This window comes from Rana temporaria, chromosome 13 (assembly GCF_905171775.1).
Source record: "Rana temporaria chromosome 13, aRanTem1.1, whole genome shotgun sequence".
NCBI classification, from domain to species: domain Eukaryota; kingdom Metazoa; phylum Chordata; class Amphibia; order Anura; family Ranidae; genus Rana; species Rana temporaria.
In genome coordinates, this window is record NC_053501.1 from 67,951,745 (window position 1) to 67,968,048 (window position 16,304).

The 16,304-nt window shown below is 45.6% G+C and overlaps 1 protein-coding gene across 5 annotated transcripts in view; it reads right to left on the reverse strand.

Moving 5' to 3' along the window:
- The window catches only part of GANC (glucosidase alpha, neutral C), a 129,465-nt gene that overhangs the window by 70,250 nt on the left and 42,911 nt on the right, over positions 1-16,304 (reverse strand). For 3 of the 5 annotated variants that reach the window (XM_040333497.1, XM_040333494.1, XM_040333495.1), the window contains 3 exons: positions 2,564-2,609; positions 681-741; positions 507-603 (listed from right to left, as the gene is read on the reverse strand). In XM_040333497.1, coding sequence (XP_040189431.1) covers positions 507-603; positions 681-741; positions 2,564-2,609 — 204 coding nt within the window. The remainder of the gene's footprint in view (positions 1-506; positions 604-680; positions 742-2,563; positions 2,610-16,304) is intronic. The other 2 variants (XM_040333499.1, XM_040333496.1) reach the window with 1 other exon arrangement.

Below are 16,304 nucleotides of genomic sequence, written 5' to 3' on the forward strand. Positions count from 1 at the left end.
CCCGGAGCTCCAGTGAGGAATGGAGGAGCAGAGAGCCGGTGACTGAAGCCTCTTACACACTAGTATTTTTTCTTTCGTTCAAGCCAGCAGGGTTGAATGAAAAAAAAAAAAGACAGTTCAGGAAGAGCCGTACTAACTATACAATGATTTCCCCTGCTGTTCTTTTGTGTTCTGACAGTAGGGCAGGCCCCTTGCCAGAACACACTAGTCAGTGCTCCCAGCCATTGGCAGACCTTTTTCGGTCATGCACTTTCGAAAGAAGCTGGACGAATGGCCAGCTTCTGTCGACTGACTCCAGTACTGCCTGACATTTGGCCCTTGCGTACTAGGTTGGAGAGTTACTGCTCTTGGCTCAGAGCGGAGGGGAGAACTGAGCAATCAGCAGTGTTTGATCGCTCAGTTCTCAATACAGAGGCTAGGTGCATCCACCTAGGTAAAAATAATGTATTTTTTATTTTTTTAAGCCCATACGTTTCTTTTAAACGATTCTGATTGTTCCAGCTTACCTTGTGTCTTTGAGGCAGTGGATATCTGCATGTTCCGGCAGTCCGTAAACATTTTCAAATCCGTACAAAGTAAAATCCAGCCCCACAGAAGACGGACCTGAGCAGATACAAAAATAAGGTGAACTGTACCACACCACAATAATAAACAATAATAAATAAATAACTCTGACTTACCGTGGGCTTTAATGTCTACAAAATTTCCAAACTCTTCTTTCCAGAGTCCAAATACATCCTGCTGAAAAGGAAAGCATGATATTTCAAACCAGAGTAAAGAAGACTAGATACAGTTGAAGTTCTTAAAGTCCTAAAATAATACATGAAAGTCACTAACTGGGAACTAGTATATGCATGTCAGATATGCTGCCTCCTTATATGAATACGCTTGTTTTGGACCATTAGCTAAGCAAGTAGTAGAAGTAGTGGAAGGGGAATAAAGATAACAGCCCTGGAGCCTGCAACTTCTAAAACAAGGCAACCCCATATTTCTGTCCTAACAAGTATTGGGTGTGCTCAGCAATCCAATGAAGTTTCATGGGGACAGAGAGAGCTTCCTTATCCTTGCATAAAGCTCAAGGTTGCTACTTATAGCAATGCTACCTATACTTGCTTCCACAGAATAGTAAGTATATTTAGCTATATTCAGCTGTGAAGACTGACATTAGCGTGGAGCTGTCAATGCAAAGCTCAGGTTCAAAAGAAGTATTAAGCATCTCCTCTGCAATCTCTGAAACAAAAAAATGACTCTTACAATTCAATATGCATTAAAGGCTTCCTTTTAAACTTTACTAGGTGTTCTTTTCCAAATGCCCCCCCATCCAAAATCTTGGATTTAAAATAACAAAAGATCACCCAAATCCTGTCACATGTGTCACTCCAAAAAAATTAATTATTTTATAATTCTTTAGTTTAAATGAATTTGAGTCCTATAATAAATCTGCAAACAAGAATTTTTCTATCTCTATCATAATTAGACCAATACCCCTGTATTGTTCGATGGCGCCCGATAATCCCTTTATCACCATTGCATTGCCTCCACGTCTGATCCCTTCATCACTGTGCCAACAGGTCCATTAGTCCCTTTTGCAATATTGCAGAGGATGATTGTCCTATTGCCATGCTCTGTTCTTCTGTCACTACTGTACTACTACTGCTAACCCTTCCGGTATCATGGCAATGTTGCCAGAAACCATTCCTCCATCTTCATGGCTGATCCCTCCATCACCATGCAATGTGGTTGATCCCTCCATCACCACAGTAACGTTTGTGATACATCTGTAACATGGCTGATCCCTCGTTGCCATTCACAATATAAAAGATAATAGATCTCTACTTCGCCATGGCAATGTGTCCAATCTCTGCTTTTCCATGGCAACAGGGTTGATCCCTTTGTTTCTATGAAATTGCCACAGTGAAAGTGAGCATGGCTACTAATCCCTCTTCGGACAGTTCATATGGGACATATGCTTTGCTAGGGTGATAGGACAGATCCCATGATTACTATAAAATGTGGCTGATCCCTCTTCACCAAATCATCAAGACTGATCAGTTTTAGCACTTGCGATAGGGCCAATATTTTGCTGCTATGACACCAGGGCAGATCTCTCCAATGGCAATACTGCCAATTCCTCAGGAACAATAGTGCCATGACCAATTCATTTGTTGCCATAGGCTATCACCAATCCACACATCACCATGTCAATCTTTTCTTTGCTATTGCAAAATGGCTGACTCCTCTTTAAATATGACAATAGGGCCAACCTTCTTATTGCTATATCAGTGGTGTAAATCCCTCCATTCCCACAGTGCTGATCCTTCCAACCCCAAGGTAACATGGTTGATACCTCTATTACAGTGGTAACGGAGCCAATGGCCAATGAGACTAGTTCCTCTTCCACCATGGCAATAATACAAAGCCCTTTAGCTGTGACTGGGCCCCTTGTAGGAATAACAACAGCACCATTACTTTCTAACGTATCCCGAAATTCAAAAGATTGGATGGTAGACAGACACACAAAAATGTTTCCAAGTGTGTTATCTGAAATATCAGAACAATGTACCTCTGACTTATCCGGCTGCACCTTTGTGTCTGTCTCTGCTGGTTCTCTGTAATAAACAAACAAAGGTGAGGAGTTTATTACACCAAAATGAGTAACCATAAAGAATGTCACTATGTGCTGAAGAACAATGTACTGTATTTATTTTATATATAGGTGTTAAAAAATAAAGTTAAAAGTGCTACTTAATAATCAAGCTGTATTTAGAAAATAAAGGCTGGTATGGGGGAAACACTTTCACTTTTAGTCTTTCCACAATTTGAAAGAGTTAAGTGGTTGTAAATCTCAGATATTAAATATGAACAAAGCATATCCTGTGTGCTCTGTGTGAAGGGGATGTGTCTCTTTCCTCCAATCAGCTCTCAGAGTTCTCCTTAATGAGCTCTGCAGAGTGTAACTTCAGCTCTCCGCCCCCTTTTTTGTGACTCTCTGGCAAGCTTTATAAATTCAGCACTTTGATATAGAAAAAAGAAGAATGCAGATAGTTACAAATTATATAGGAGGATTTGTTTAATCTCTATGTATTACCTGAGACCAGTCACTTCACTGGTTATATGTAAGAGTTTACAACCACCTTAAGCTTGCTATAACATTAGATGGTTATGTAAAGGTCCAAATGTTAGATATTTGTATGATTACACAAGTAACTCAAGTATTCCCATTACCATCTACAGGGGAAGGGAGTAGCATCCAGATACACCTATTGTTTCCCCAGACATATTGCCAGGTGTATCACCAGTTTACCCCAAGATCATATCAGCTGCTGCCCAGAGAAATTAATACTGCTACCCAAGTTAAAGTGTTTGTAACCCTAAGGCCGCGTCTGATGGACCGTTTTAATCGGTCCAAACTGATCGTGTGTGGGCGCTATCGGTTATTTATCCATCAGTTAAAAAAAAGCCAACTAGTTTTAAATTTAACCGATGGATTCCTAACCGATAGAAAAAAAAACGATCGTTTGTAGGCACGTCCATCGGTTAAAAATCCACGCATGCTCAGAATCAAGTCAACGCATGCTTGGAAGCATTGAACTTCGTTTTTTTTCAGCAAGTCGTCGTGTTTTACGTCACCACGTTCTGACACGATCGTTTTTTTAACCGATGGTGTGTAAGCACGTCTGACCCTCAGTCAGCTTCATCGGTTAACCGATGAAAACGGTCCATCAGACCGGTTTCATCGGATGGACCGATCGTGTGTACAGGGCATAACACTTACATACACTGCCAGCCCCTCACTTGTATGGAGCCATAATGTACTGTATACGTTTTTGTTAAAATTGATGCCTCTAAATAACTTTTGCATGCATCTTCAGGCCGGTCACGTGACTCACGGCTGCTTTACACCTCTGATCCAGGGCTACAGCGGGATCTCCCTCTGATGTCAGCTGGGGAGGTCACACGGCCGCTCGGCCCCTCCTGCTGTTGCCCTGGTTTTGAGGTCATCTGTCCGGCCTGAAAATACATGCAAAAGGGTATTTAGAGGCATTGTTTTTAACAAAAACGTATACAGTACATTATACTTGCATACAAGTAAGGGACTGGCAGTAATTTTTTTCAAAGTTCACTTTTCCACTAACAGCAGAAGGAGGGGCAGAGACAGCTCAAACAGAAGACATACGAGCTGACAGGCGCACGGGGGGTAGAGGGGGAGAGGAGAACAAAGGAAAGCTGCGGATAACGGAGGCATGTAAACTGACCATGGTGTCAGGGCTCAGCAGCCATAATAAACCGTGGTCAGTTTACAGGGGGAAGGGTAGAAACTGTCAGGATCAGCCAGGTTTTTTACAGCTTCCAGAGGGGCAGGTTAGACAGCACAAGCACTGTGATATTTAACCTGCTATAAGGGAACAGGATCTCTTCTTTTTTTTTTTGGGGTTACAAACACTTTAAAAAAAATAAGCCTGATTAATCACTGATTGTAGTCTCAAGCTGGCCATGCACTAATAGATTTTCAAACGAACGATCACACGAGCATTCACATGTAAATTCGTAAGGAAATGCTCAGTACATTCCATAATTTAAAGAACATCATTCAAAAGTACTTCAGAATTTCTTTTTTTTTTTTCTATTTCAATATTTTTATTGAGAATTTTAGAAAACATAACACTTACAATTAATTTTGTAATAATACAGAATTTTGTACTTCAGAATTTCATTTGATTTTGGAACAAATGGGGTTTGCTGAATGAAAATCACATACTCTGCTAGAAATTTGTTTGTTCCCATCCTGCTCCTTCAAATTCTCATCACTGCTTTTGAAAATGAACAATAATTTGACACCACTAACAATTGAAAAAATTTTTTTTTCCAAGGAAATTATACTAGTGTATGGCCAGCTTTAGGATTCTGTTTAAGGTGACCTCCTTGTGGAAAAGAATAGCTGCCTGGCTATGTCCAATTTTAAAAAAAGTCACTCACAGGGCAAAACTAAAGCAACCTGAAGTTAAAGGGGTTGTAAACCCTCAACGTTTTTCAACTTAATGCATTCTATGCATTAGGCTGAAAAACCTTCTTTAGTGCAGCAGCCCCCCAGAGCCCCCCTTTTTCTTATCTGAACTCGATCGTTCCAGCACAGCAGCTCCAGCTCAGGTCCTCATTGGATAGATTGATAGCAGCAAGAGCCATTGACTCCCGCTGCTGTCAATCAAATCCAGCGACACAGGAGCCTGGGGGTGGGGGCCGAGACCTGCTGTCTATGTCGATGGACGCATGAGTGCCCCCCATGGAAAGCGGCTTTTCCCGGGGGCACTCGAAAAGAGGAGGAGCCAGGAGCACCCCCGCTGGGGGACCCCAGAACAGAACAGGAGGATCGGGGCCGCTCTGTGCAAAACCCTTGCACAAAGTAGGTATGTATTACATGTTTGTTATTTAAAAAAAAAAAACCTTTACAACCCCTTTAAGCTTTAATCTCTGTTTGGGGCACAAAAATTTTCAAAATTATGACAGCATTGCTATCACATGGGACCAAGTACAGCAGAATATTTTGAACTATGTTATTTTATCTTAATAAGTTAGTGAAGTTTTGTACTCCCCCACAGTCAGTAATAGTAAGTGACATGCAATGAATAGAATAGTACAGCCCTCAAAATTTCCACTCGCCTGCTCGCATTTTGCGAGTGGATTTTGAGGGCTGGCGAGTGTGGGAATGATCTTAGGGGAAGAGAGAGGAGAGTCACCGCTGCCGCATTGTTCGAAGTGCGAAGAATATAACAGCTTTCAATTCAATAGCTGTGTTCCCTGCCGCGCACCGTTCCACGCGCTTTGAACAACGTGGCGGCGGCTCTCTCTTACCCAGCACAAGTAGGCTGCACTGGGGACACGTGGCTGCACTGGGGACACGTGGCAGGCTGCATTTTTGGGCACGGATAAAGTTGTTGTTAATATGTATCTTTCTAACTTCATTCTGCATAAAACATTTAAGTGTAATTTCATGAGATAATTTAGGAGGGCGTGTCTAGGGGTGGGATTAGGGGAGGGACATGGTAGGGGTTGGGCGGGGCAACTGGTGGCGAGTAACCCTTGAGGCCTGGCTAGTAGCTCAGGACTTGAAATTTTGAGCCCTGGAATAGTAGATTAGTATATCTCTGCCACTTTCAGGCTTCTGGAGAGATCTTGGTAAATATATGTACTGTTTGGCGTATGTGTGCTGATCGCCCAGGGCTTACTTAAATATGAACAACAGTTAGGGCTCATGCACACAGGATGTTTTTACAGCTGCTGTTAGGGGCATTTGAAGTTTTTTTTAACTGCCTCTAAAAGCCTCTCCATGTTAGCCTATGTGTCCATCAGTGGTGGATGGTGCTCAACATTTTTTTGGGGGGGGAGGGGGGGGACAAAAAAAAAATGCAGCCTCACTGTGCCCATCAAATGCAGCCACTGTGGCATCAATTGTCACCACTGTGCCATGCCATCAAACGCAGCCACTGTGGCATCAATTGTCACCACTGTGCCATGCCATCAAACGCAGCCACTGTGGCATCAATTGTCACCACTGTGCCATGCCATCAAACGCAGCCACTGTGCCATCAATTGTCACTAGGGATGAGCCGAACATAGCCGGGTTCGGTTCACACCAGAACGGTCGAACAGACCGCGGTTTCGCACGAACAATTAGAACCCCATTGAAGTCTATGGGACTCGAACGTTCGAATTCAAAAGTGCTCATTTTAAAGTCCAATATGCAAGTTATTAATGGAAAACGCCTTTGAGAACCCGGGTCTTGTCCCAGGGAACATGTATCAATGGAAAAAAAAGTTTTAAAAACTGTAGTTTTTTCTTGAGCAGCGATTTTAATGATGCTTAAAGTGAAAAAAAAAATCGTTTTAAATATGGTACCTGCTGGGTGTCTATAGTAGTGGCACGTGTTTAGAAATGTCCCTGCACAACATGAGATTACTCTCAGAAAAAAGTAATTTAATACTGCTTGCGGCTTTAATGTAATGGTTGGTCCCTGCAATATGGATAAAAATCATTGAAAAAAATAGCATGAGTTTCCCCGCCACCACTCCCCCCAGGTCATTACAAGACCCAGTGCCGATCCTGACCTCCCTGGGGCCCTAAGCAAAATGACATGGCACATTAAAAATGAGAATCGGGGGTGGGCGCTGACGACAGTGACATGTCACATTAAAGGAAGTTGAGAAGTGGGGGGAGGGGGTGTTCTGCTGTCGGAAATGACTCAGCCAGCGAGTTTAGAAGCGGGGTGAGGGGGGCGAAAATTACTTTTCACCAGGCGGGGCCTCTAGTAATTTGGGGGGCCCTTTGCAGCTTTGCGGGACCCCAAGCAGCTTGCATAGTGAGCCTATAGCGAGGATCGGCCCTGACAAGACCGTTTGGCCCTATATACTTTGAACAGCAGTATACAGGCATTGCAAACAAGATAAGGACTGTAGGTTTCTTAAGTAGAATCAGAACCATGTCATACTTTGCTCCTGCATATTGCACAATTTCCTAAAGAGACCCTCAACAAACTACATGACACTTGTGCCTGATGAGGCCACTGATGTTCCAGTGGTGGTGGCCCGTGAGACTGTCCATACAGGCTTGGCCCCCCAAAGTGCACGTGCTGTGTGGCAACAATATGTCAATTATTTTAGGGGTGGGTGGGGGGGGGGCCATTACAATGCCAGATCTTGGCTCAATAAATAATTTTTTTGGGAAAGTAAAATTCTAGAAAAAAGGGGGGTTGGCATCCTGGACCCCCTTTGAATAAATTCTGTGAAGAACTCCTGTTCTCTGAAGGCCTCCATTATTTCTGCAAGTCAAAATTTTGCAAAAAAAAACTAATGTCAGTCAAGCCTTAGCTTTCTCCCCATATGAATGAATGAAAAAAAATGAATGAATGAATGAATGAATGAAAAACTTATAAAGCGCGGCGCATGCGAACTGAATCGCTTCTGGGCGCTAGTTGTTCGTGTCTCATGACATCAAAAGAGCAGAGTTTTGATCCGTCTTCTGAAAGTCAGGTGGTTTTCCTCCAACCGAATGCTGGTTGGTAAAGCGTTCCATAGTCTAGGACCCTGAAAAGCAAACCTTCTTTCTCCTTTGGACTTGTGTTTGGTTTTTGGTACCCTGACCAGATTTTGGTCGGTGGATCGCAGAACGCGATTCGAATTGTGAGGTTCTATCTTGTCGCAAAGATATTGCGGAGCCTTCCCATGGATGCACTTATGTGTCAGGCAGAGTGCTTTAAATGCAATTCTGTCTTTTACTGGCAGCCAGTGAAGGGTTCTCAACGAAGGTGAGATTGATTCCCATTTTTTTTTCCCAGTCACCAGTCTGGCGGCCGTATTCTGAACGACTTGCAGACGGGAGATTTGGTACTTTGGGAGTCCGAGGTACAGGGCGTTAGCATAGTCCAGTCTGGAATTCACGATTGTTCCCACCACGACTGCTACGTCTTCTTTGGGGATAAATGGAATAAGTCTGCGTAGTAGGCGCAACAGATGGTGCGCTCCGCTGACTACTGACCCTATTTGTGCGTCCATTGTCATGAAGGTGTCGAAGATGACCCCGAGACTTTTGACTTTGGAGCTAGGGGTGATGATTTGGCCCAGAATGGGCGGGGGTGTCCAGGTTGTTGCCAGTTGACTCTTTCGGCTGGCGTGAAACATAAGGAGTTCTGTTTTTGAACTGTTGAGTTTAAGATAACTCTTAGTCATCCAGTTTTCTATCAAAGAGAGACATTTCTCTAAACTGGGATGATGATCCTTTTTGTTGCAGATGCGAAAATACAGTTGCGTATCGTCTGCATAAGAGTGATAGAGTAGTTCTTGGCTACTGATAATATCAAAGAGAGGGCGAAGATAGATGTTGAAAAGCACCGGTGACAGGGGGGATCCTTGGGGGACTCCACATGACACCGTGCGCTTTTCCGACGTGAAACAACCCAATTTAACTGTTTGTGATCGGTTTTCAAGAAAGGAAGAAAACCATGGTAAATCACCTTCTGCGACTTCTGCTACCTTGGCTAGTCGCATCAGTAACAGTTTGTGGTCTACCGTGTCAAAGGCTGCGCTTAGGTCCAGCAGAATCAGGAGACAAGATTCTCCTTCGTCTGCGGCCTCGAGGGCATCGTCCCATATTTTGAGTAAGGCCGTTTCTGTCCCGTGTCCGGGACGGAAGCCTGATTGTAAATGGATCCAGTAGATTGTGGGTATCTAGATGCTGTTGCAGCTGTTGTACCACTACTTTCTCCATTATCTTGGAGAGAACATTTAGGCCTGTTATGGGACGGCGGTGAGTTGGGTCCTTGGGATCCAGGTTAGGTTTTTTCAAGATGGGCTGGATTGTGCCCTCTTTCAACAGGGATGGCACTGTGCCTTCCTTAAATGACTGGTTTATAAGCTGTGTGATGGGTGGTGCCAGGATGTCGGCGCATTCCTTCAGCAGTTTGGTGGGGATGATATCATTGGGCGATGTGCTGTTCCTCAAAGCACCAATGATATTTTTTGTGGTATCGATGGAGATCGGTTCCAGAGTGAACTTTGTTGATTGTAGAGCGTTTCTGTGGGTGTTTTGTGGTTGATTGACGGTGGGGTTGAGGGGGGTATTGTTTTGCATGATGCTTTCCCGGATTCTTTCAATTTTGTTGATGAAGAAATCCGATAGTTCATTGCAGAACTCTTGGGTGTCTGAGTTGGGGACTTCAAGACATCCTGGATTCATGGTCTGGGTGACCATCTTGAAGAGTTCGCGGGGGCGGTTTAGGGCGCTGTTAATCGCCATAGAAAAATGATGTTTCTTGGCTTTGAAGATTTCTTTATGATATCGTGTTGTTATTGCCTTGTAGATGATGAGGTTATCCTCTGCAGGACTTCTTTTCCAGGCGGCTTCCGCCCTTCTGCGCTCTTGCTTCAGAAGCGACAGCTGGTTGTTGAACCAGCCGGACTTTCTTTTTCGGATGCAGGCTTTGCGTTTCGGTGCTACTAAATCGGCTGACTGTAGCAGGGCTGCGTTTATGGCATCCAGTGTATCTGCGGCTGTTTGATGTGGATGGATTGTTTTGATTCTGTTTCCCAAGGTAGATTTGAAGAGTTCCGAATGGAGCTTCTTCTGAGATCTAGCCCAGTGTATTGTCACCGGCTTGGGTGCTTTTATCACTGGGGGAATTTTGGAGATTATGAAATTAATTGCATGGTGGTCTGTCCATGGCAATGGTTCATTTTCTAAAATGCTTATTTTCAGATTTTGTCTGAAAATTAGGTCGAGTGTGTGACCTGAAGCATGTGTTGGCCCGCATATAAGTTGCTGTAGCCCTAATCCCTCCAGGTGATCAATGCAGGCGTCCGCAATGGGATCCTGTGCGGAGTTGGCCCACAGATTAAAGTCCCCGAGCAGCAAAAGGTGTTTGCTGTTAAGGGTATAAGTGGATATAAACTCCGTTAATGATGGCAAAAACTGCGATTTTGGCCCAGGTGGCCTATAGCAGAGGAGAATGTGAACAGTCTCCTGGGGGGAAGTTTGAAGTTGAAGAGTAAGGGTTTCCATGAATGGAAGAGGATTTTGAAGGGCTGGCTTAGTGATTGTAATGCGATTCTTGTGGATCATCGCCAGGCCTCCTCCTCTTTGCCCTATTCTGTTTTCCGTTATAATGCGATAGTTTTCTGGCACCAATTCTCCGAGAATGGTGTTGCAGTCGTCTGAGAGCCAGCTTTCTGTAATAAAGAGGCAGTCTAGATCGTTTTGTAGTAAGAAATCGTGGATTTCTAATCAGTGTTTTACTGCCGATCTTGTGTTGATCAAAGCACATGATATGTGCTCGAGCTGGGTTAAATAGTTAAAATTTTTGATGGTCGATCGTCGATCGAATCTCAAAAGTTGCTCTATTTTTAAGGCCTTTTTGGTGACGGATGGTAATGCTGTTGCGAATTGTCTCAGACCCCGAATAGAGTCCGCAGAGTATCGCAGATTAGCCATTGTCGCCAGTCACATTGTCGTCAGTCTTTCCTAATTGCGGCGGCCGCGAATGAGGCCTGGTCTGGCGCGGATGCGGGAAGAGCCGCGAGACGCCGGACGTGATGGGTGGAAGACTGTCCAAGTGAGCCGTCACTCGTTGAGTCTTCTCTCCCTGATTGGTCCAGAGGAAGGCGAAAAACCCCAGGCGTGCTGTGCCAAACTGCAGCGATCGGGGGGAAAAATTCCTTCCTGACCCCTTAACGGCGATCGGTGCAACCCTGGATCAATAGGCTAGGGGGTGTGGTGGACCCTGCTTGGCTGCACTATCCCTGGGGAGAGCCGACTCGTTTGAGAGCGTCCTGCTCTCACTATCCCTGGGGTGAGCAGACTAAGATGAGAGCGTCTGCTGCACCGCTGAATCTATATAGCAAGAGTTCCAACTTTATTAGCTGAAAGCTTGTTCTGGATCAGTGATTGAAAAAAATAATGAAGACTCCTGTCTTACCTCCTGTTTCAAACTCCTGGTTTTTAACTCGCACTTTTGATCAAAGAATGCACTTCTGATCAGAGAGTCCACATGTGAAGCCACCATCAACTGGGAGCCAGCTCCTCTGGGAGCTTGTACAGCCACTTTATACTCACCTGTGAAGACCTGTGAACAAACACACACCTGTGAACAATTAAACCCTCCCCTTAATTAGCAGAAAGGAAAAAGAAAAAAAAGCTGTTTAAAAAGTGTCAGAGAAAAAGAGGGGAAAAAAAAATCTGCAAGCAGAAGCAAATGATAGCCAAATCCTGGTTTTTAACTCGCACTTTTGATCAAAGAATGCACTTCTGATCAGAGAGTCCACATGTGAAGCCACCATCAACTGGGAGCCAGCTCCTCTGGGAGCTTGTACAGCCACTTTATACTCACCTGTGAAGACCTGTGAACAAACACACACCTGTGAACAATTAAACCCTCCCCTTAATTAGCAGAAAGGAAAAAGAAAAAAAAAAAGCTGTTTAAAAAGTGTCAGAGAAAAAGAGGGGGAAAAAAATCTGCAAGCAGAAGCAAATGATAGCCAAATCCTGGTTTTTAACTCACACTTTTGATCAAAGAATGCACTTCTGATCAGAGAGTCCACATGTGAAGCCACCATCAACTGGGAGCCAGCCACAAACTCATCCACTGATCATAAAGTCCAAAAATCGTTTTTCCGACGTTTTCTACTGATCGTGAATGACGTTCTCATTCACGCAATATCCCTTTATACACTGCGCATGTGAGAAGCTCCGCACGTTGCCACGCCCATGACGATCGTTCGAGTGATTGACACGCCCCTTTTCAGTCGTTCAATGCAAGAGTCAGAAAAAATGATGGAGGGAAGACCGCAAGCTGCAACCAGGCAGGAGAGAGGCCAGGCACACCCCAGGAGGAGCAGGAGTTACAAAAGCCACCAACATGAGCTTCGAAGAGATGGTAGAGATGGTGGCTGTTCTTAAAAAGGAGGACTACGACGGCAAAAAAGGGCCTTACAAGAACCCCAATAAAAAGAAGGCCCAGATCATGGAGAAGGTGCAGAGGACTCTCCATGCAAAATTCGGGGTGCAGAGGTCCAGGGAGCAGCTGCGGAAGCGATGGTGTGATTTGAAAATCAGAGAGCAGGACCAGATGGGGAGAATTAGAAGAGTTCTCAGAAGACGTAAGTAAATTTCATGTGTACTCTGAATATTTGTTTTAATTCTTTTGCGTCATTTGGTTTTCTTTCAGGTTGTGTATATAGACAGTCCAAGAATAGATGTTTCAAGGTTCCTGTTTGTGGGCATAATACTTGGTTTTTTTTTTTTTTTTCTTTTAAAGTGTATTTTGTGCGTGTGTTTGAGAGAGGAGCCGGACTGCAGGAGTTGGGAGTAGGCAGGCCTCCCCCAGAGGCAATTTGCCACCTCTCTCCATGCCCCGGGTGGCAATGGTGGGTGTGTGAGGGGGTCCTCCCACACAGCCCGCCCTACCTGCTCTGCTTTGAAGCCCAACGGGGCAGAGGGACTCCCTATAAGGGAGTGAGAGGAGCTAGCCCGCTCAACCAGCCCCGTTAGTCCTTCGCCTCTTTTTAGAGACCGCGTGGTCAAAGTGCGTGCATGTTAACCCAATTTCGAGTGCGTGTAAATGTGGTGGTTTTTGTGGGAGGGGGGGTGGGCGTACTAAGCGCAAGCTTACCTTGCATAGCACACCCACCGGGAGCCGGGCTGAGACCACCAAACTCAATTCACATGTAGATGAGACCGGGATCCGAACCTCTAGCTGCAGAGGTGAATGGCTTGTCAGCGCAGTGCCAATCGCGTCGAGCGATTCAATTTTTTATTCAATGTAGATGTGTTATTAACTAGATTTAAATAATCCGACTTAAGTCATTATACAGTAAAAGGACAGTATGCTCAGCGCAGAAGTTGATTACACATATGGACTCAGTAGCACAATGGTTGGCATGGCCGATCCGCCCTATAGGCTCGCTAATCTGCGAAGGGCCCCCCAAATAACTAGAGGCCCCGCCTAGTAAGAAGTCATTTTCGCCCCCTCACCCTGCTTCTCAACTTGCTGACTGCATGGGAGAAGAGGCAAGAAGTCAGCACCCCTTGCTTCTCAATGTAATGTAAGATGTCATTTCCGACAGCACAACACCCCCTCCCCCCACTTCTCAACTTTCTTTAATGTGACATGTCACTGTTGTCGGCGCCCCCCGCTTCTCATTTTTAATGTGCCATGTCATTTAGCTTCAAGCCCCAGGGAGGTCATGATCGGCACTGAGTGTTGGTCACAACAACAACCTAGTTAGCGTGTCACACAGAGGTGATCCAGTGTATACTTGTTTTTCCATGTAGGAAACTTGTCCAAAGATAGAGAAATGCAGCAGCTTCGGTAATGGATACAATCCAGTGTTAAGCTTAGAAGAATTGTAAAAGCAGACAATTGTACTACACTTTTTAAAAAGGATGATTGATATTCCACTTTCAGGCCTCTAATCTTTTTGATTCATCTATCCCTTTTTTTTACAATCTCATAGGCCGCAATCAAGCTGCATCAATGGAGCAGACCAACCCCACACACAGCCAAGCCCCACCCTCACCGGATGTACAGGAAGTGCAAAATGCCACCACATCAGGTCAGTGTCATACAGCACAGCTTCAGGTAATACATGTAGGCCTGCATAATTTTAATACATGTTTTTTCACAAATTTCAGGTGTACTTAGACAGTGACAGTGCCCAGGTGCTCATTGGGGAGATAATGTCCTGCAGGGCACAAATAGAGGACACAAACATCGCCCTGGAGAAGATCATAAGAAACAATTTAAGAAGGTGGACCAAGACCTCAAGAATATTCTTGATGTTCTGGGGAGGGTTTAAAAAAAAAAAAATGTAAAAATAAATAAATATATATATATATATATATATATATATATATATATATATATATATATATAAAGATATAAAAAATAAATAAAAAATGACACATTTTAAGTGTGATACAATAAATATTTTTGGATACTAAACAATGTCTGGCTGGGGGCGTGTCCGGGATGGCGAAGTGAGCGGTCGCTTCTTGCTCGAGCTCCGCTGGGTCCTTTACTAAGATCCGACTCCAGGCACATTTTTTTCTGGCTGAGATACATACCCGCACCGTCTGGATGAGGCGGAGAACATCCGGCACATCTACTGGTAGGGGGAAGAGGCTTAAGTTCCCGGCCATAAGCGAGGAAGACTTCCCGCCGCTGATTCCCGCCCGAGGTGAGGCCTACTCTGCACGAGGCATCCCTAAGGCCTCGCAGACCTCCCCGATGGCAGCGCCCGACTCCCGTCCCCCGTGGTTGACGGAGGTGGTGACGGAGGTAACGACCGCTATATCGATGTGCCAGACCACGCTGACAGCAAACCTTGAGGCCGTCCAGTTGGACATAGGCCTCATACGGCAGGACGCAGATAAGCTGCAGTCTAGAGTGGCGGAAACGGAGCGGAGGGTCGGCACAACAGAGGATGAGATGGTGGAACACTCGGCCACCATCCGCAACTCTCCAAGCAAAGGTGAAGGCCCTGGAATACAGGGCAGAAGATGCGGAGAACCGCAATAGGAGGAATAACCTCCGCATTGTTGGGCTACTTGAGGGCACAGAAGGTAACCATCCGACTACCTTCATAGAAGACCTCCTACGTGAGCTCCTACCGGAGGCCCGCTTCTCCCCTCAGTATGTGGTAGAGCGTGCTCATCGAGTCCCCCCAAGGCCACCCCCCCTGGGAGCCCGCCACGGACTCTCATCTTGCGGGTACTGAACTTTCGGGACAGGGATGAAATCCTCCGCGCCTCCAGGGCCCTGGGGGAATTGCGGCACCAAAATAACAGACTGCTCATCTTTCCGGACTACTCCCCCTACTACTGCGGGCCAGGAATATTCGCTACAGCGTCCTCTTCCCAGCGCGCCTCAGAGTCCAAGATGGCGAATCCACGCGCTTCTTCAACTCCCCCCGAGAGGCTTCCGCATGGTTGGACACCTTGCCGAGAGATCACTGATGCCTGAAACCGTGAGTCTGAATCCATGCTGCTGATGAGGTGCTCCCTGGCCCCGTCCCCCCTTCCCCAATCTTCACTGGGCCCTGCTCCCCGATTTAGGATCTATGGAACTTATGGGGTGAGCGACTACATATACTGCCTTCATGGGGGGGACACGCGGCTGTTTCCATCTGGCTTTCTGCACCCGCAGCGCATTTCATCTGGCTGCCCCCCCTTCCTCCCCCACCATGATACCCGGTCTGTTTTACATACTGTATCTCAAGATCAGTTGTTTGCCTTCTGGGACTGGGGGGTGCGCTGGGTGGGAGTGAGGGGCGATATAATGCCATGGTTTGTAATGCACCTGTTGTGCCTTTGGGGACCTTCATCCCCAGTTTAAGATTGTGCCCCTGATGGAGAGGGGAGATGACAGTGCCCCCCTTCTCTGCAGGAGAACTTTGAGATTCATTGTTGTTGCAGCATCCATCCTCCCTGGATCATACCATACTGCCGTTTGTGGGGGGGGGGACTGACACTTGGATCCCTTTTTTTTTCTTTTTACCCTTTTTGCCTTTCATTATTATTATTATTATATATATTTTTCCTTTGGACTCTCCACTCAGGCTTGCCCTGAGGGTATCTTCCCTTCCCGCACGGACTTTACAATGGATCTGGCGGGAGCATCAGAGCGTTGTTCCTGTAAGCCCGCTCAGGCCCCTCCGGAACTTTTTTGTGGGGGGCAGCTTCGCCGCCTGCACAGGCCCTCTTTTGGAGGCCGGCGAGCCGACATGTTCTTTGGGTTGAAGACCCTCCTCGGTTTTAAGAGG